Source organism: Rhineura floridana, chromosome 7, assembly GCF_030035675.1.
Source record: "Rhineura floridana isolate rRhiFlo1 chromosome 7, rRhiFlo1.hap2, whole genome shotgun sequence".
NCBI lineage: Eukaryota > Metazoa > Chordata > Lepidosauria > Squamata > Rhineuridae > Rhineura > Rhineura floridana.
Genome location: NC_084486.1, coordinates 45,098,210 through 45,120,183, shown reverse-complemented (window position 1 = coordinate 45,120,183; position 21,974 = coordinate 45,098,210). Strand labels below are relative to the sequence as shown.

General features: G+C 41.0%; 1 protein-coding gene across 4 annotated transcripts in view; it reads left to right on the top strand.

The window, feature by feature from the left end:
• The window catches only part of RNLS (renalase, FAD dependent amine oxidase), a 174,266-nt gene that overhangs the window by 102,489 nt on the left and 49,803 nt on the right, over positions 1-21,974 (top strand). For all 4 annotated transcript variants that reach the window (XR_009763971.1, XM_061635398.1, XM_061635399.1 and 1 more), the window contains exon 5: positions 17,292-17,465. Coding sequence is in view for 3 of the 4 variants with exons in the window: in XM_061635398.1 (XP_061491382.1) it covers positions 17,292-17,465 (174 nt within the window). In the remaining variant the exon portion in view is untranslated. The remainder of the gene's footprint in view (positions 1-17,291; positions 17,466-21,974) is intronic.

The window sequence follows — 21,974 nt, the reverse complement described above, 5'->3', positions numbered from 1 at the left end:
CATGTCAAATTTGGCCTGTGAGGCTGATCCTGGTGACAAATGAAGGGACCCTGGACTTCTAAATTTGCCACTACACTACTGATTAGGGGAAAGTGTGTATAAAATGCATATATTTGTGGAAATAACCCAAAGAAAAGGATTATATTAGGGGATATTGCTTGCAAAAATATGTATAATAGAAAAACTTGCATACAGCAATGAGTATATTAGGAGAAATATGTGCTAAAGTGCTGACATTTTTAGGAGGACTTTAAAAAAAACCCAAGCAAACTGATGCAGAAATTGGGAGAACTGAACATAAGGTTGGAAAAATGAGGAACTGAGAGAAATCAAAATTGACAGATTTGTTCCTCTCTAATCTGGGAAGTAGGATCTCAAGCTTTGGTTGAGTATAATAAGGCCGTTGTTGCTTTAATCTATTCCTAATGGCAAACAGTACGGTGGTACTCCAGATATGAATTGGTTTGTTATGGTATGAGCTTTCATAGAAAAAGTTCATAATATAGAGATGGAAGCTTGGATTATTGCAATGTGCTTTACATGGGGGTGCCTTTGAAAATGGTTTGGAAGCTTCAATTACTGCAAAATGCAGATGCCCGATGGTTGACAGGTTCAAGGTGAACAGATAATATCACATTAATTCAGTTCCAATTACATTGGCTGCCTGTATGCTTCTGAGCCCAATTCAAAGTCCCGGTTTATAAAACTCTTTATAGCTGAGGACCCCAGTATCTTCTGGAATGCCTTTCCAAATGTGAATCTCCTTCCAGGTCCCCCTCTGAGGAGGCTTGGAGTGTGGTGACAAGAGAGAAGATCTTTTCAGTTGTAGCTCCCCATCAATGGAATGTGCTTCCCAGTGAGACCCACCTGGTTCCTTCATTGATATCTTTTCAGTGCCAGGAAAAGACCTTTTCTCCCAGGATTTTGATAGTGATATTGTTTGCTGTTAGTGTACTGTCAAAGCTTCCTCTTGCGGTGTGTGTGTGTTGTTCTGTTTTGTTTTTATGGTATAATATATTTATTTAACTGTTTGTAAATCGTAAATCATAAAATGTAACAAGCGACTAAATAATAATAATAATAATAGGAAAAGGAGCCTATCATCCAAATATGAAGCAAGCCTAGTAAGAAAAATGAAAGTAAAACAAACCAGCCCAAAATACTAAGCATGTAAAGTCATGAGGACATAGACCTGTGTCAGAAATAGTATGTCTTACAGACAATATATGTCAGTGGGAATGAAAATAGGGGGGAAATTACAATCACAGATCAAGTCTTCACTGGGTGGGCTGTAAGAGCTATATGAAAGGGCAAAGGGTATCAAGACAATGGAGAAAGTGGTATATAAGAGACTTTTTTTAAAAAAAAGAAAGAAAGCATGACAAGAAAAGACGGGGGTTGAATGTGCTTCACTGCACAGAAGTGAAGAAAGATTGTTTTATGCTTATATTACATCTTTTGTGTTGTTCAGCCTGTCAGCTGCTTCCAATCGTGTTTTGATGTGGTTTTGCTGACTCACTTGAGCACTTAAGTGGGAGTAGATGTCAGTTCTTTGTTCTGGCCCCAGAAGGAGAGGGTGGGTCAAATGATTTTTGTGCCTTGGGTGCATTTACATGTGAGCTTCCCTTCAATCTGCTTCCCTTCCATTCAACGGGGCCCCAAAAAGGAGTGGGTAAAAATGATTTTCAAACTGCTGGAGGTACCAAGCCGTTGCCTTGATTTCTGCAGCTCTCTGTGGTGCTGCTGAGAATCTCTTGCAGTGTCTCTTGCAGCACCTGTAGCACAACTGAAAAGAAGATGGCTGAAGCTTTATTTGGGGAGAAATGAAGATGGTATTTGGCACAAAGATCTGCCATTATGCTAGTGCCACAGAATGAGCCATGCAAAATGAGTGTGATGATACATTATTGCTACCGTGGGGAACCTCCAGCCCACAGACCAGATAAAACCTGCCAGGGGTCCTAATTTGTCCCCAAGGCCATTCTGCAAGTAACTCCCATCTGCCCCATATCTTGTGTCATATTTAACATCATGTGTGCAGCACATAAAGATGTGGCTGCAAAGGAAGAATTGAGAGCTTTAAAGTGCCCCCCCAATTGTTCCCTGGGAAGCAAGTGCCAATCAGCAGATCAGTGCTGACGGCAAACCCCACTGGGCTTGCAACTTCCACTGAGATTGGCTGCAGTATGGATTTCCCAACCAGGAACTACCTAGTGCAGCTAAGGGACCTTCCTTTGCAGCCCTGCTTGAGTTCAAGCCAAGCTGCAAAGAAGGAAAAGAAAGAATCCAGAGTGCATTTAGAATGCCATTAAACTGTCATTTCCTTTGAAGTTGGGCCTGGCATTGTGATGTCAGTGAGTGACAGATGAGTGGCCCTGCCTACCTGCTAGTATGCCCTGTTAGGAAGCTAATGATCTGGCCAACTGGCTGGGTCCTGTTCTCCACCCCTGAATTACTAGGTCAATATGTGCTGTATAGGAGCATTTAAGACATATTGTGGAGTTAGTGCCAATATTTCATCTCTGGCTGGAACAGAAAATGTGCCTGGCCTCGTGCCTAAGGAAGACAGTCTGCCTAAAACTGTGCTCTACTAGCCTGAGGCACAAGGAAATTGTCCATTTTTTTTCTTCCAGCTAGTCTTCCAGTTGTTTTTGACTTCATGTTTTAGGCCACATTCTGCCAGCTCTGCTTCTCACTTCTACTGGAAGGCTTTTAAGCTTCCCACTGAGCAACAGCATCAGTGCATAGAGATTCATCTGCTTGGTTTCTGTCTTTGCCCCATCTGGTTCAGAGGGAAAGGGGAAATAGATTTGGGTTTCAACAGTACACTGATGACAGCCTACTCTAAAATGCCATTTCACGTAAACGTTAAAAGAAATGGGAGATTAGGGTTTTCTGCTTACATCAGGGATGAGGACCATATGGCCCACCAAATGATTTGCACTGCAACTCCCATTATCCCTGACCAGTGGCCATGCTGGCTGGGGCTGATGGAAGTTGGGGTCCAACAATACCTGGAGGGCCACGGGTTACCTGCTCCTGGCTTACATGGTGCCAAAGTTAACATAAGTGCCTTAACACAGGTGTGGAGAAATGTCAGCCATGCAAGATCAACTTTGTATTTTAATACAATCATGAGATCCACTAGCTGGATCTAGTTGAACAAGTGAGTTTGAAAGCACCTTCTTTTAAACCAAAGTTTTGATTCATTTTAATCCATCACGGGTGTGGAGAAGATAAACAGGTCCATCAAGTTCACTAGACATGCCTTTGTTCACCGGTGAGGGAGGGGCCATCTTAGAAAACCAAATTCTCTTTTGTGTGACTTAAAAGGCTTTTAGTGCCATTTCTACAAATAGCGTCATGCATGAAGAAAATGAATGCTCTGATTTCATTGTTCACCTCAGCTGCTTGAGGCATGCTATGCTTTATGCAAAAGTTATTTGCTAAGTGCTTTATAATTAAGATTATATAAACAATGAAAGTTTTATATTTATGGCATATTCCATGAAAAGATTCATTGTGCAAGGTAGGAAACAAAGCTGCCACGGTGTGGTCCAAATTATTACAAAGGTTGTCAAGTAATTCCATCTTAATTAATAAATATGTCCATGAGGGAAAAGGCTATAGCTATGCCACACACCCTTTGCCAGCTTATGACCCGAAAGGCAAGGAATTGGAATTCATAATTTTATTACTTGATAGGAATTTACCTAGTTTTCAAAACACCCAGAACAGAATACAGAATTCATGTACTTTAGGAACATAGGAAGCTGCCATACTGAATCAGACCACTGGTCTATCTGTCAGTATTTCCTGCATGGACTGGCAGTGGCTTTCTAGGATTTCAGACAGGATTCTCTCCCACTCTACCTGGAGATGCCAGTGATTAAACCTGGGACCTTCTGCATACAAATCAGATGCTCTACCACTGAGCTGTGGCCCTTCCCCAAAGGAGCAGCTTACTAAAATATGAACTACTGAAAACCCAAACTAAATATCATTCCTTCTAATACTGAACTCATGTGGTAAGTACCAACAGGATTGTAGCGAAATGGAGTTACTGAAAAACAATATAGAAGGGCTTAGTATACTCAAGGGAACCCCATGGTTTACTAAAGTAGAAAAATACACTAAAAACAAAAACCTAAGGAGGCAAACTTCCAAAATAATAGCCCAATAAGAACTGAACATATTTAGTACCAACAAATGTTGGTTGTTAGAAAAGAAAAAAATGGAAAACTGGGTAGCGATGGTGATGGAATGCCCTGTTTGAACTCTTTACACCTTGTGGGAAACCTGTGGCCCTCCAGATGTTCTTGGACTATAACTCTCATCATACCTAAACATAGGCCGTGCTAACTGGAGCTGATGGGAGATGGAGTCCCACAGGCTACCACCCCTGATTTTTCGTATGTTAAAGGAGGACACAGCAGACTGGCTGGAACTAGAACAGGAGTATTCCTGTTAAGAGATGACATTACACTGCAACATTTTCTTAAAGATCTCACTTGTAATATGGTTGCAGATACACACTGGAATAAAGAGAGAAGACATCAGAATATTGGGTAATCATGGGCACTATTTTATTGACTTGATTGCAACAAGGTCTGCAACTCCATGTGCTGCTTAGCTAAGTTCAGAAGCTGCCTAGTGACTCAACTTGCTTGTAGAAAGGACAGGCTTATTCAGCACTTCTTCTGGGGAGCAGTAATCCCCCTTTCCATCAGACTTGTTCAGGTGTTAGTCCTGTAAAACTCTCCTCCAAGCCCCATGGCTCTATGTAGGTGAAGCAGGTTTGCCCCGAAAGGAATCCACACTCGGCCCCACAGCCCTAAGTGGCAAGGCTCAAGAATCCCCAATCACTGTAAACATGCCTCTGAATGCTGCTCAGATTCCTACATCCTGCACAGCCCTACCTATTAAGTCCACTTAACTCCCAGTTAACACACTCACCCCAGCGCTAATTGCTGTCAGAATGGTTTTCCACTAAAGCACAGTATGAGATGGAGGGAAAATGTTGCAAGCTAGGCCAATCTTCTTTACGAGTAAAACATTTTTTACTCAGACCCCACAAGGAAAACTACTAACCCCAACCACACTGATGCTACAAAAGGATGAAAAGGACTGGCTCAAGATGGTATAGGCTTATATAACTTCTAGCCCTGCCCCTAGCCAGCATCGGTGTAGTGTGCAGCCACACATTAATATGCCAGCATGCATTGTCTCTTATCCTGGACACCTGGAAAGCCGCACTTCACAGTGGGTAGGTGTCAGTACAGATTGACCATAAGGCTATTGTGAAGGCGTAGTAAAATCTCATAGCACTGAAGAAGATCTAACATCCAAGCCTTATTCTGGTTCTGCAAGATCACATCAAGAGTGTTGTACTGTATGATCAATTGCACTTGTCAATTTATGTAGCCAATTATTTTGAAAAATTTGGGGTTTGTTATAAGCAATATTTTAGGCTTTTTCATACTCCCAAATAATGTAAAACATTTAGAGCTTTGCACTGTAAGTCTCTGTGAAAACATTAAAACCTAGGCCACAGTCCTATGGATCTAGTGATAGTCAATGTAGTGGTTAGAGTGTTAGGCTAGGACCTGAGAGACCAGGTTTCAAATCCCCACTAGGCCTAACCTAACTCACAGGGTTGTTATGAGGTTGAGATTAGGAGGAAGAGAGCCATATCCACCACCTTGAGCTCCTTGGAGGAAAGGTTGGATATAAATGCAAAAATAAATAAAAATAAATTATATCTTTGGGGATAAATGTGTACACAATTCTATGAGGCAAGCCTTCAAATAGTAGGAGAGTGCAGCCTGGCAGGTGGGCAGAACTTACCTTCCAAGCACTTGGAACAGGCAGCCATGAACTGTCCCCTGCCAGTAACTATGCCTATGCTAAAGGAAGAGTCATTTCTCCACTTTGTATAGCAAAACGATATATATGAGTAGGGCCATCCAAATTACTGTCCTCAGATATGAAGCAAGATCTTTCTGATTCACCTTGAGTTTACGGGAAATTAGATTGGATGTCCTTGTTTTCTCTGTGTGCTTTTCTTATTTACTTAGGAAGATGATTCATAATCTTGGTGCATAAAAGTTTACACAGTTTTGGCTTTTTTGATATATTTTTCAGAGGATGTCCTTAACTCTTTCCCAATGAAAATAGTGGGGCTTGGATGTTTTGCTTTAGCTCAATTCATTTGATCTGGAAATATGTTGCAATGACATCATTCAGAGGCATATATTCATATAATTCTTTGGGATTGGGATATCACTTAAATTGGTCTATTTCAGAACAGTGTTCTGGAAGAGTAATGTAAGGCCTCATATAAATAACTGCTTGAGTTTGTTATAATGGTAACTAGATTTAAATTTGTCAGTTAATTCTTTGGATTGATACATGTATCCAAAAAGTTGTCATAACCCATTATGATACTTCATAAAACTCATTGTAATGTAATTCTTAGTGTCTTTCTCCCTACTTTGATTATATAACTCCATAAATGTATCACTTGCATATATTTCACATATCACAAAGTTTAGGCAATAAACTTTATAGGAAACCATTCATGTTGACAGTGATTTAGAAATGCTGCTTGTTACTAGACAATTGCCATAATGTTTCTAAATACTATGCTCTTGCAAAGATAACTATCATGCTGTGGTTCTCAGTACAAATATTCAAATGAAAGTTCAGCATATTCAATATACACTTATATTTTTGCATATTTTTTAATTGTCATTGTTGTGCAAGGCTTTGCACAGCTGAATTTATCTGTAGCGCTGCCCTTTAAAATCTGAAGACATGATAAGGAAACACAGCTCAAGGACCATGTCTTTCTCATAACCTTTGCTACCTCCTACGTAAGTATAAAAACAGTCAAATGCTCTACAGCTGGAAATGGCCCATGCAATGGCACCAAGCCAGCATCATTTCACTGTGTCAGTTTTTTTAAAAAAAATCCTAATGATTAACAAATGGCTTTTTTCCTCCTTTTTAGAGTCTCTTCTTTATAGCCTCCTCACGATAGTATCTTAATAAGCGGCTTCTGATTCTCTGGTAGAGAAATCCCACAAAGGAAGGAATGGTTGTCTTGCTTGCTGACTTCATCAACTTTTGATGTAATGTGTAATTTTGTATAATTCAAGACCTCAAACATAAAAGCTATATAAAGTTAGAGCCTGTCAGGTTGGAACAGTGTCGCTTCTGGTTGTGAAATGTCCCTTATTTTAAAGGGAGACTCTTTCACGCTCGTTCTTACATTACATTTTAAAAATACAGCTCTACCTTTACAAGTTGTAACACTATTCAAGGGCGGTTTCCTATGTTTTCTTTCTCTGAAGTGCTTCTAAAAGTTGCCTCCGTAACACAAACAGTCATTCCGATGTCTTTAGACTTTCTCTGCTTTGAAAATCTTCATATAGAGGCGGTGGAGGGGGCAGGAAATGCAAACTATAAATTGCTTAAATAAACCAACATTTACTTGTAAGATAAAGGTACATACTTGCAAATAGGAATTGGTGAATCTGTCATTGTTGGTTTCTCTCAGTTTCCCATTTTTTCCAATCTTCAGTTCACTACATTTCCACATCAGGTTGCATTTTTTAAAACAAAAAAGACCCTATGACAATTCATCAGCATGTTAGTGCAAATTTCTCCTAATAAACATATTTATATGCTATTTTGCCTAATATACACATTCTTGCAAAGCAGTATTCCCTCACAGAATGCATTTTGTATGTGATTTCTACTGAAATGTGCATTTTATGCACATTTTACTCTATTATATGCATTTTTGTACACATTACTTTGCTGGAGATCTGTATTGCAAAATCTGGAAAAGTGCAAATTTTGTATTGTTTCAAAATTAGGTAAATTCACCTTAAATGCAAACTGAACCAAATTTCTTCCCTGTCCCAAGACCAAAGCACCATTGCCTGGGGGCTTCAGACAGCTGATATCATACAAACGATCTTGGAATTGCTTATTCATAAAGTTATGCAACATGAGTTTCTGTGTGTAAACTCCCAATTTGTGACAACTTTAAATACCGTATATTCCGGCGTATAAGACGACTGGGCGTATAAGACGACCCCCAACTTTTGAGAAGATTTTCCTGGGTTAAAAAGTCGTCTTATACGCCGGAATAACAGCCCCCAACCACAGCCACAACTCTTCAACCCGCTTGCCCCCATAGCAACCTGCCCCCAGCCGCAAGAAAGACCCTGATCCCCATTTAAAAAGCCAGCATCCCTCTCCCCTTTCTTCCCTGCGTGGCCAGTGCCCCCTCGCCCCATAGCCCGCACCGACCTGTGGGCGGGGATGCGCTGCGCCCCGGCGCGGCCTTTGCCCACCAAGAAGTGGACGTCGCTGAGCACCTCGTTCTTGAAGAGGAAGGCGAAGCGCTCCTGCACCGTCGGCTTTGTCGCCTGCCAGTTGTAGGCCGGCTCCCTCAGTGCCAGCGGGCCGGAGGCGGAGGCGACGGCGGAGGGCGCCGAGGAGGAGGTCGCAGGGGCAGCTGTTGGCAGCGGGTTCCCGCCTCCGCCGCCTCCCGCTGCTGCTGCTGCTGCCGCCGCCTGGTGGTTGTGCGTCAGCGGAGGCGCCGGCGCGGCCTGCGGTGGCAAGAGCAGCAAAAGCGGCCCGCCGTTGGCTGCCCGAGGAGGAGCAGCCGCCGCCGCCGTGGCCCCGTCGCTCGCCTGAGCAGCCGCGGGCGGAGGAGCAGCAGCAGTGGCGGGAGGCGGCGCAGGCGAGGCCGCCACGGAGGAGAAGGACGCGGGGAGGCTGCTGCTGCTGCTGCTCCCCACCCCGGCCGCCATTTTGCGGCGGAGGAGGCCACGCAGGGCGCCGCCTTCGCTGCGGTGGAGGAGGCGGAGATGGCAGGGACGGAGGAGCAATGGGGATTCCCCTCAGGGGAGGGGACGCCGGGCCAGGCTGCGAGCAGGAGAAATACTATATTCCGGTGTATAAGACGACTGGGCGTATAAGACGACCCCCAACTTTTGTGAAGATTTTCCTGGGTTAAAAAGTCATCTTATACGCCGGAATATACGGTAAATCTTAGGCCACAGTTCAGCACGTACTTGCCTGTTCAATGGACACTTCTGAGCAGATATGCTGGCAGTCATTGTGGATGGCATTACATGCTTGCCCTACTCAGAGTAGGCCTGTTAAAATTAATAAATATGACTAACTTAGGTTCATTAATTTCAGTGGGAAGAAAGCCAGGATTATAACCATATTAAGTAAGTTATTTCTTTCATGGAAGTGCTTTCCATTTAATAATATTGTAACATGCAAAGTGGCACTAACTCCAGGATTCTTTGATTTCCAAGGGTTAGATTCAGACTTAGTCAGAGTAGACCCATTGTAATCAATGGGATTAGAGTTAATCATAACTAATGAAAGTCACATTCGTTTCAATTGGTATGCTCTAAGGATAACTAAGTTTCCAAGTAAAGTGGGAATTCCAAGCTGCTTGACCATTGCTTTGCATGGTTTTTCTGTTAGTGACTTTTGGGCACGTGTTACTTCCCCCCCCCCTTCCATCATCTCTGTGCATATCTGTAGACGTGGCTGTTAGTCACATGAGTGAAAGAATCCCCTTCAACAAAATGGTTCAGAAAATGGCCTTTCTTTCCAAAGATTTCCCCTTATCCCAGACATTCATTGCTTTGTCATCAGTCTCATAGAATGTAGAAAGGACTACATGTTTTCTGGTTTAACCCCCCAAAGAAAGCAAATGCTGTATCCATCCACCCAGCAGCCTTCACAATCCAATCCATATTGGCCAAGAAGCAGGGAGCAGGTGCAGCAACCAGATACTTACGAATAGCTGTAGATGATTCAGGCAAAGAGCCCAACCACACAACGCAAGGGGAAGGCATAAAATTCCCAGGGTTTCCAGCCAAATTAGCCAGGGGGTGGGAGGTGGGGGTGGGAAGGAGGATTCCTTCCCGGCCCAAAGTCTGTTGATCAGTCAGATCCCATCCAGTGAGTCATCCCAAAAGAACATTTAATTGGGCACAACTTCAACAATCCTATCGCTAGTTATGGCACAATCAATGTTCCTTGTTTTTGGAACATTCCAACTCCATGGAACTAACGCCACATCTTTTCTAGTATCCTTTCTTCTTGGAATTTTGTCTTGGCAACTATCAGCTCCAAGGTAAAAAAAAGGTCAGGCTGCATAATCTGCCAGGGCAATGTTCTTCTGAATTCTGTTAACACAATGCCCACGCTAAAAATACCTATGTTACAGTTTAACCACAATTTCCTTTTTAACTTAAAACAGCAATCAGCAGCAGCTTCAAAATACTACAGCTTGTTCAGACAATCTGTATCTAATTGACTAGTTTTAGATTCTTTGCCAAAGTACAGTTTAGTCAGACACTACAAATACAATCGGTTTAAACAAAACAATCTGTTGAAGGAAGAAATAATATATATTTTACATTGAATTGAACATGATTCACTATATATAATTTTTACATACAGACACACATACATGCATACATACAAAAGGAAAGTAACAATGTACCAAAATAAAAGGTGAACAGTAAAATCTTATGCCTTTCTACTCAGCAATCCCACTCTGCCCCTTCTCACTTAACCTTCCTACAAAGCCTCTTATTAGTAGCATGGTTCCGTGGTTAGAATGTCAGAATTGGACTGGGAAGACCAATGTTGAAATCCTCATTTAGCCATTAAAGTCACTGGGTGACCTTGGACTAGTCACTGTTTTTTAGACTACCTACCTCTGAGGGTTATTGCGAGGATAAAACTAAGATAAGGGAATACTGTGTACAGTGTGCTGAGCTCCTTGAAGGAAGGATGGGATAAAAGTTTTATTCCTAAGGAAAGATTAGAAAATATATTAAACCAAACACCTGTGATTCAGAAAGTAATACAAAGTTAAAAGATACACTTTTAAAAAATTTCAAAATAAAAAATGCACCTTAATAATACGTTCTTGGTCGCCACTTAGCCATACCTGCTCATTATTCTTTTTAAAGCAGGGTTCTATCTGCTTCAAATGTTCCAATGGCTATCATTTTGTCCTCTTAACCTGTTCCTCTGTTGTCCTTGGTTCAGTTTATTTTATGCAGATGAAGTATAAGAGGTTCCTGTAGCTTTGATTATTTAATTCAAGAATTTTCAAAAACTCATTTTTAAGGTAGATTGGAAATAGTTACATTGCAACCCAGAATATGTGTACACATGTGTGTGTTATGTTCACTACTGAATATACGATTTTCTGAATCTTGGAGATGCAATCACTGTACCTCCATTACAAATGTACACATGTGTTTCCTTGGGACTTTGTCTAGCATTCTTTCTGAGTTATTATAGTCTCACACACACACACCAAAAAACAAGCAAACGTAGTGGTCCTATTTTTAAAAAATTATATGTTTTCCAAATGATTGAACCATATAATGAATGCATGAACTGTTGGTAAAAATGCTTACTTGGACAGTGTAGTGGTTCAAATGTGCAAACAACATTTTAACCGGTTCATCTCTTAGACTACATACATTCTCTGCTAAGACTAGCCACTGGCCTCCCTAGCTCAATAACGGCTGACAGCAGTTGTCCAGAGTTTCACACAGGAATCTTTCCCAGATCTACCTTGAGGTTCCAGGCATTGAACTCAAGACCTTTTGCATGCAAAGCATGTGCTCTACAACTGAGCTACAGCCTTTCCCCAATACATACAGATCCCAGGCAGTCATCTACAGGTGGTCACTGACCAGACCCTGACCTGCTTAGCAGCAGCAAAGTTACTACAGCATGGAGCTTCAGACTGCGTCCTGATGTAGTGTGATTGTTCCTGTTTAGTGATTTGGTCAGGAACACCACCAGCCTACTGTGAACAGCTAAGCTACCATTTCACGTGATGGCAAAGCTTTTTTCTTAAATTAAAAAAAAGGGAAAGGAGGGGGGGGAACCCTTCAGTCACTTCATATTTAAAAGGTAAGACCTTCTCCCAAAGTTCTAGAATATCACCTTGTCCTGAAAACTGTCATATATATCTCCTCCCTCACACCTCAGTTTCACAGAGGATGAATAGCCTTCTAACATGGAGGAGGGATATTTCACCAGCAGTGTAAGATACCAGATTTATTTGAGGAAACTTTTATCTGTCATATTATTGTATTTTTTATTATTGTACACCACTATGATATTTGCTAAAGTTTATTCGAAATAAATTGTAGATTACTAAATAACCCGATCTGGTATAAGATAGGTTGCTCTATATCTCCCTCTTAAAAAGCATTGTGTGAGGAACGGAAGTGGGGCAAATCTCACTTCACACACCCACTTTGTGCCTCAGCCAGAGGAATGGAGCCTTGATCCTTTTTTTCCATAGCTCCTGGTTCTCTCACTGACAAGAGAGCCACAGAATTCCTTTTTTCCTTGGCCTCCCCTCTCCTTGACTTTTGCTATGCCCCTTTCAATTGCCCCCACTTCCCACAGTCTCCCTTGCTGATAAGGAGAACCTAATTCCCAAGCCAGCTGCTGCTTATGAGGGGCGTTTCTCTCCAGATCAAGGGGACTAGCCTCCTGGAGAAGCAAGCTACTCTTTCCTTCTGGCTCTTTCTCCCATTCAGCTTCATCTCTTCTTCTGCCATCATTGTCAGGAAGCTGCTTTATGACTGTTGGTCCATGTAGCTCAGTATTGTCTACACCAGGAGTGGAAAACCTGTGACCCTTCAAATGTTGTTGGACTCCAGCTCCAATCAAGCTAGCATGGCCAATGGTCAGGGATGATGGGAGTTATAGCCCAGTTAATCTGGAGGACACTGTGCTGGCTATCTAACAGCCCTCCAGGGTTTCAGAAAGTAGGCTTTCTCAACCCTACCTGGAGATACCAGGGACCGAACCTGGGACCTTTTGCATGCAAAACATGTACTCCAACACTGAGTTACAGCTTTTTCCCTGTCCTTGTATCTGGGGACTTAGCAAGCTGAGGTGTCCCCAGAAGCCCCACTGTCTGTTTTCTGCTTTTCTCTCTACAATAAGAAATCTTGTATGTTGCTACTGTCTACTTCCAAACTTGTTCCCAGCCAGCCCTTCTCTGCCCCTTGCTTGTATCCACTTGTGCTGACCCACAAGCCAGGGTCATCCTTGACCCAGCACATGACTCTTGCTAGGCATTGCCCCGCTGCTGTTTCACTAAAGTCACTATCAAATATTAATGCTAATTTCTTCACTCTTGAGAGAGCTTATTTTGTTCCTTGATTCTCTTTTCTTTATTTGTAAGTTCTCAAAAAGGTTAACTCCAACCAGGTGTCTTCCTGGCTTCTGCACATTGGTGCCCTTTTTATTCTTGCTATTATTATTATCATCATTATTGTTATTAAAATTTATTCCCTGCCCTTTACACAGAGATCCCAGGCCAGTTGCAACAGCCTTAAAATACATCATTAAAAACAATTAAAACAACCTAAAATTGCAACATCACCAAAAAAAATAGGATGGGTTCTAAAAATATACATCTTGAGTGTCAAAGGCCAAAATAAAGAGGCGCATCTTCAGCATTTGCTAAAAACTGTACAGTGAAGTTCCTAGATGCCCCTCTGTGAGGAGGGAGTTCCACAACTTAGGGGCTGCCACAGAGAATGCACTTTCCTGCCCCCACCAAGCTTCTGAGGATGGTGACACTACCCAAAGGGCCCCCTCTGCTGATCACAATACCCAAGAGGGTCTGTAGGGAAGGAGGTGGTCTTTCAGATATTTGGGACATAAATCATTCAGGGCTTTAAACACTAACATGAGCACCTTCAATTAAACTTGGAAATGAACTGGCAACCAATGACGTTGTTCTAGAAGAGGGGTTATATGAGTACTAAAGGTTATATGAGTTCTAATCTGGCCACTGCATTTTGGACCAGTTGAAGTTTCTCAGTCGTCTTCAAGGGCAGCCCCATGCACCTCCCAGATATGAGAACTGTAGAGTAAGGATAGGGTTCGCTATTTGGTTTAGGTCCGTGTTTTGGGTTTGGCCACTGGCTTGTGATGCTGATCCGCAACATTCCCCCGTTATTATTATTATTATTATTTGCTATTTCCAATCCGCTTGTGATAGCTAACAAAACTACTAATGCTGTTGGCGATCTTTCTACTGATGGTCTCTTGGGTTTTGTATTTACATTTCAATTAGGCAGATTCTCAATTCTGCCTCTTGCCTCAGGTTACTGTGGTGCTGACCAAAGATGTTAATTGCAATTGTTATCACCTCATTGAGACAGAACTTCAAATGAATACACATTGCAGCACTTCAGAGCAAAGCTGTTTACATTAATAACGATGTCAAATTAGCTGCTGATTTGTTTTTTTAAAAAGCCAACATCAGTGACAGTCGAAAGCGTTAGTCAAACCCAACCAGAAGACGTACAGGATTTACGGATTCAGACAGAATCGGTAACAAATGCAGAAATGCACCCCCATCTCTACATATAACACCTTTGTCCTTTCAGGATGCAGCCTCAATTCATTGGCCCACATCTGTGGTGAGCCCTGCCAGGTGGCAGTGGATGGGTAGGGGTGAGTCAGAGGATGAGGACTTGGACGAATCACCCAGGGAGGGGCCAAGTAGCAGGTCGAGCTTAGAGAGAGCCCCAAGCCCTGCCTTTGACACTACAGCTCCAGCAACTCCAGACTCTCCAGTGGGAGTTCAACCTGTTCCATTGGAAGCCTCCCAGTCGGGTTGGTCCTCTGCCTTTCTTGCTTGAACTGACAGTTAGCAGCTGACAGTTGTGATTTTCCTCATGAAAATTCTTCTGCATTTTAGTGTGAATTTCTCATAATAAATGCACTGTTGTTGACTAATGTTTACAGTTTTGTAAACATTGGTTGGAGAACTACATCTCAAAATTCGGATAAGTACAAATCGTGAAAGTTGGCTGTATTTCCGTTCTCTTATTGTTTTGGAAAGTACCAATTTGATAAATTCCGCTTTAAATGAGAACCAAATCAAATTTCTTCCCCATCTCTAGCCCTTCCCTAGTTATCTAAATAAAATCAACTGTTATAAAAGAATAGTGTTCTTTCGTCGATAGCTCCTTTTGTGGAATTCTTTCCTGGGTTGGAATTAATATAGCAAACATGCTTTATTGAAATTTTTAGAAAAATAAAGAATTTCCACCAGGCTTTTGAGAGCTAGAAACCAAGCTAGAAACTACTAGGTTAGTGGTTTGTCTCATCTGTTCTTATTTGATGTTGTTTACTTATCAAAGAATCTGCAATTATATATTTTAAGCATTATTATTTTTTAGTTTTATGATGCAAACCACCTTGAGGCCCCTAGCAGGCGAGAAAGCGTAATAAATAAATGAGTGTCTCCATGTGTATTCAGTCAGGAGAATTACTCTGGAGCCATGTTGAAATGAATCAGCTCTTTTAATCTTGTATCATGAATGCACTGGTTCTTGTCCTTGGCTCACAATCTTATCTATACTCACAGCAGCATAGACATATATTTTTGTACTCATGAACTCCCAGATCTTGAGGTCACTAAGAACTGAATCTACATTGTCAAGAATGTTGCTGATTAGTAATGAAAAGATTATTTGGTGCTGAAGATTGTTGTTTTCTGGTCTTCTTCTAAATTGTAAACACACAGATGTACACGCATGGTTGCATGGCTTACATTAGTGCCAAATGTTAGTAATTCTGCACACAGTGGAATCTACTTATGGAGGCAACTCTACTGAATGCAGTATTTGCAACTGTCCCACCAAAATTATTATTTATTATGGGAGGTCGAAGCTGAGAATACTTTGCAGGAGAAATAGACTATAACATCTTGACATTCTTGAATTAATGTCTGCATTATAATAAGAGGACAAGGTCACTGGCCCAAACCGCCACAGTTACCCCTGGTGCACACAGAATGCTTACCAATTCATTACTGTACCAGAGGAACTCTCACAAATTTCAGATTTGTTTGCACACAAAGGTTCTCACATTACTGAAGGCCAAAACGGAATGTGACATTTTTCTATATTTGTGACATATTTTTTCTATATACCTCCAATTGTGAATAGCAGGTGTGGGTGTATGATTCCAATCAGGACCATGTCAACCACGCCACACTGAAAAATCCAGGTCCCCCACCTTGCACCAGCTATGTTAAAGAAAAAAGAACTGTGCAAGGGCAAACTACATGACAAATGTGGTGTCTAGTTTGGGATAGAAAAACAGGCAATGGCTATAGTGGGCCGCTCTAGGTGCCCAGGGCTCTATGACAAATGTGGCCTCCAGTCACTTGAATGTATTTTGAGTGGGGAAGCTTCCTCGACAGATCAGATGCCCTGGCTAGGCTAGGATGAACAGGTATTTTGGCATTAACAGAGACTAATTTTTTTGTAGCATGAGCTTTCCATAGACAACATCCTGAGGTTTCTAAGGTGTCTGAAGTCATCCCTAACACCAAAACAGAAGTATTTTCAAGGGCATTTGAAACAGGAGATTTGGAAACAGTACTTTATTAACAAACTGTACAGTATTTGTTGGGGCTTGAATAAGGATGTAGGCACCTTATAGTTATTGCTGTAAGATCTGGAAGTCTACAGGAACATTGCCTCTTTGACTGGTCTCAGAATTTTATGCCTTCGGAGGGGATCGATATCGTTTTACTTAATAAAATGTTTGGAATGGATATCTGAATAGAAAATCACATCTCTGTATTTGAGTGGACTTTTAGAATTTACTGTAAAAGTTATGAAATTTCCCAAATTAAATGCACTAATATGTGATACAATACCCTTTGTGAGGTGTAATCCTCCCTAGCTTTTTAGCCATTAGCTTGTAATCCAATTACATATATTTTGTAGATTATATGATTTTATTTTGCAAGACTTTCCTCATAGTCATAATGTGTTCTCAAGATTCTGTTGTGGTAAAGCTGGTTTGTTCAGTGGGTTTCCTTTGTCTTTTTTTCTCCCTTGCTCTGTTTTCCCCCCTCATGTCTACCCACCACCTTCTCCAGTTGGTGCCCAAGGAAATGTTTCACATCTCATAAGGCCTGGCTACTTAAATAATCTTAAAATTGTCTGACGACTGTCTGTGTGTCACTAACAAGGACCAAGGCTAGGTTCATGTTCTGTCATTTAAAACTATGAAATGGTGCATGGCTTTTTAAAAAAAACTCCCTAAGCACATTTGAGTGCCGTTTTTAGGAAAAGACTTAAGTAGCTTAACTGTAGCATTAGTTGCAGGTTTAATGCTCTGAGAGTAATTGTCTAATTTATTTATTTATTTATTTATTTCCACAGTAATTAACCAAAGTCAAAGGCAGCAACTGGAATCCGTGAGCTACTCTTCTCGTTATGCTCTGGGCCTTTTTTACGAAGCTGGCACACAGATTGATGTCCCTTGGGCAGCACAGTACATCTCCAATAATCCCTGCATACGGTTCATCTCCATCGATAATAAGAAGCGCAATTTAGGTCAGTGCTTCCCTTATTCCCTTTAAACACAGTAACAATGGAGGGTGTAAATCATGAGAAAAAAGCACAACTTAATTGAGTGTTGCCATTCTGAACAGAGCAAATATTTCATTCCATGCCACGGGATTTTTTTTAAATGTAATGTCACATTTGGCCTGTAATAAAATGCACAATGAAACTAGGAAGGGTTTTTGTTTTTTTTAAAAAAATACCCAACACATGGTTTATATTATAGCATTTGATGAAAGCAGTGTCAGAGATGGGATTAAAGAAAAACCCATCAAAACATTGCTATTCAAAGAAGTACCCTGGCTCTGCTGTTTAAACCTTTGATTTGTGCATGTCCCAATTTATTCCATCACCCATCCACAATTTTTCTACCTTCTGTCACTTCTCTATGCTGAGCATGCTTGCATCCAAAAGTGAATTGTATAGTCATCGCTGCTGAGCCCAAGCCTGTGTCAGTGAGTTTATGTGTGTGTGTGTTTACCATGGAAAACCCATGAGGGTACAGTAACCCAGACTATTCATTCAAACACTTTCCACAAAGAGCTGCTTTTGTGGCTCTTTTGGGACACATCATTGAAAATGGTTGTGAAAAAGCCAGTGTGTGCCACTTTATTAAATACGTTAATGTAAAAGGAATCCTGGGCAAAGCCAGGATGTGGTGGGGGAGGGGGATCGTCATCATGTGATTACTGTTCAGTATAACACGGCAGACAGACAGACAGACAGACAGACAGACAGACAGATAGATAGATAGATAGTAGGCTGTACATAGCATGGGCTGTAGAAATACAATAGACAGAAGTAGATAGGCTGGAGCAGGTTGCCTTTCCTAATTCTAAAGCCAGGTCTGCTGTACCCGAATACATATGTATCCCTATCAAGCTAGAATATGCATTCTACTGCATAGCTTCTGTTGAGATGCCCTCCATGAAAATAGGTGTTTACTTTAATGATTTTCAGTTGCATCTGTCTTTCAAGTGCTGTACATACAGTTCTTGTCACTAGACTGGAAACTGTGGATCAAAATGGCCAGAACTCTTGAGCACTGACCATGCCAGTAACTTGTCTGTGGTTAGGAAGTGAATCAAACCACCTCCATAAACTTAGATAGGCATTGTTGAATCCCACCCTCAAGAAAACAAATAGCTGACATGATATAAAAAGCAACAAGACTGATTTCCTTGATTGGCAGGTTGGCATGGACAAGTAAATCATGCATACTGGTGGATAAAAATATCTGATTTGTGTGCTCTGATATACACGTAGAGCTGTGCATAAGTGAATTTTTCCCTCCAGTTCAGCAGAAGGACAGGCATGTGCATTCATTCTTTGCATGCTTAGAGCTGCCTCCCGCAGCAAACCCATTGGGCAAAGCTCTTGCAGGTAGAGCTTTTGCAGATAGAGGAGTTCCATATGTGTATCCCGCATCCCATACTCATAAGGAATTGTTGGGCAGTCTTCATGCCTTTGTGTAGACAAAGCTCACATCCTTCCTCCATCCATAATATACCAAACAAGAGATTAGACAAATGAGGAAAGGTGCTGTTCTATGTGAACAGGTGCAAATTTCAGGATCATTCACTAGGAGCTGGAAGTGGAGTATCATATCTTATTTGCCCAGCCCTATCCGTTGTTTTTTCTGGCAAGTGCACACACAGAAACTCCTTTTTATAAATAACTTGCTTCATGTAAAATGGGAATATTGATCGACATCCATGTAGTTTCAACAAGAGATTTAACATTATGTGCTGAAATGTACTGTTGAAACAATACATTTAGTGAATTAGGTTTTTCATAATCTGTCCTTATAGTTGCCTCTACAAAGAGCGTGTATTTCTTCAGTATGCAAAACATGGTTTTCTTAAGCCAGAAATATATCTCCCCCACCCTCAATCTTTCTGTACAACTTGTGCTGTATATTCTTGTGCATATGTGCAAGAGTGAGCATTTGTCTATATTTCTAATGCCCCCTTCATTAGAACTCCATCTAGATTATATATTTTCAAAGCTGTTCTCTCTGAAAGACTGAACTGACATTTGTCTTGTTTCAAGGCACATGTGCGCACACACAGTCTGTATGTTGTGCTCAAGACTGCATTATTTCAGGTAAACTGTGCCAAGCTATTCTACAGAGCTGCCATTGCAAAGATGCTAGTACAGTGGCAATTCACACCAATGTGGTGAGGGTAGGATCTGTGGTCGTTGAAGCCTCTGCTCTTTAAGGGCACAGCTGTGGGCCATCTGCCAGGACAGGCTGCCCTCTGCTCCTACCCATTTCACCCTTGGCCCTGTAACTGTAGCATCCCTAATGAATGCAGCTGTCATGTAAGTCATATTGAGAAGCCATTGGAGGTGCAGCCCATTGAGGGTATAGAAGGTCAAGATTTAGACCTTGACCTAAATCCAGCATTGAACAAGGGGCAATGAAGCTTGAGGAGCACCAGAGTAGTATGCTTTCAATTACAGACTGCTGTTTCATAGATGGCATAATAAGCTTAATAAGCTGGTCTTCATTCATGCATGACTGATTTATATACTTCCCAGCCTTCGTTTCTCTTCTTAGATCTCTAAATAAAATGCATGGGTTTACTTTGGTTGTGCAGGATAGTATTCCTCCCAAAGCAGCTTCCAACAGAGGAAGAGCTATATATAAGACATAACAAATTTATAACCAGAAAAACACAATCATTAACATAACTGTTTTAAATTGTCTTTAACATGTGTGTTTTAAATTGTATATTTGTTTTAATGTTTTTGATTGCTGTAAACCGCCCAGAGAGCTTCGGCTATGGGGCGGTATACAAGTGCAATAAAATAAATAAATAAATAAATAAATAAATTAATAAATAACAGTAGCAAGCAATAACATTAAAACACTCAGCCCATTGAAATGATAAAATCAGAAGAATTGTTAAAAATAAAATAGGGCCAAAAAATAGAGTAGCCCAATTAAAATCCTTGATCATGAGAAAGTAGCTGTGAACAAATGAGTTTTTAGGGGCCCCTTAGGGGCCTGGAATAATGGGGCCTTATGTATTACCACAGTAATAGAGTTCTACAGATGTGGGGCCACCATAAAAAACATCCTGCTTCTAACAGTTTTGTGTATAATCCTGCTGCTTCCTCCTCCAACAGCCAAAATCTCCACCCCCTCCATAACATAGTAATAAAAGACTTCACATCTCCTAATTGTGGGTGAGGTTGTACATGAACTACAGCTACTTTTATGTGTCTTCATTATCCACCAAAGTAATCTTTAATTTATTTTAAAGATGTATATCCCTCCCTTCAGTAAATCCCAGGGCCTCTTCCCAGTTTTCACTCAAGTCAGCATGTCTTAGACCATTTCCCAAATCTTGTTCTCAGTCCTATAGCCAAGATGGGACAAACAGGTGTACCACCACTCCTGCAGCTGTGTTCCCCCTGCTCCAGGATTTTTTTTCCGGTGGGGGGGAGATTGTCTATTTAAGTTGTGACATGACAATGACAGCCTACATTTGAAGAATGACAGCTTGTTTTAAGAACATTAGTAATATAAAAATAGCACCCTCTGAAGAATTATGTGAATAAGGCAGGGCAAGTGTACAGTAAAAGGCTCATCTAGAGAACCCCCAAAAGTCTGCTCATTCAAGACTTTCCCTAACTAAGGGTGGATTTTTCATGGTCACAATAACCCTTGAAGAATTAAATATTAGAATTTTGTATTATGGACTAGCGTCAGACTTGTCCTCTTGGACTTTCCTTTGCTCTGATTTTCTATTTCAATTTCAGTTGTGTTGTCTACCCGGCCAGCAATAAAGGAGTGTGCACTAAGAAATAACAGTTTGTTTATAATGCAGTCATTATGATGACTAGAGTAGGACTGGGTGCTTATTGCTAATTAGTCCTTTATATAGCAACCAGTTAAAAAGGTTTTCCTTGACTGCCCAACAGGAAGGAAAATATAAAAGTCAGGAACAAGACTAGAAAAACGGACCCTCAAGGAGGAGTTAACAAAACACATTTTCTCTCTGAAAAGGTCTATTGTGATTGTACCATTCAGAAAACTTTCTTGCATGTTTAACCAACTTTTTTATAAGTTAATGAAAGGAAGTCTAAGTGGTAAATATTTTACAAGTTAAGGACTCAATTTCATTGACTTCAACAAGAAAGTTATGCATATTGTTCTCAGTATCACTCTCCCTAAATATCTGGCTGTGATTGCATTGCCATGTGCTCTTACTCTGTTTCAAAACCTGCTTTTTTGTGTTAGTGTGATACAAGTTTAAAACTGAATTTCTGAGAAAAGAAGCTCTATACTATTTTGTATCTTCTTCGTTATAGCATAAACTGTTTTGATTGTTTTACACCTTTTGGTATCTCCTTGTTCACTATATCCTTAACATCCTGTTTTCTTATAAAACAAAAAAAGTGCCTGTCATTTAATTTGGGGTGTTCACACTAAATTTTCTGCTAACTTGATCTTTACATAGTCCATTATGTAAGTTAACACACTGTTTG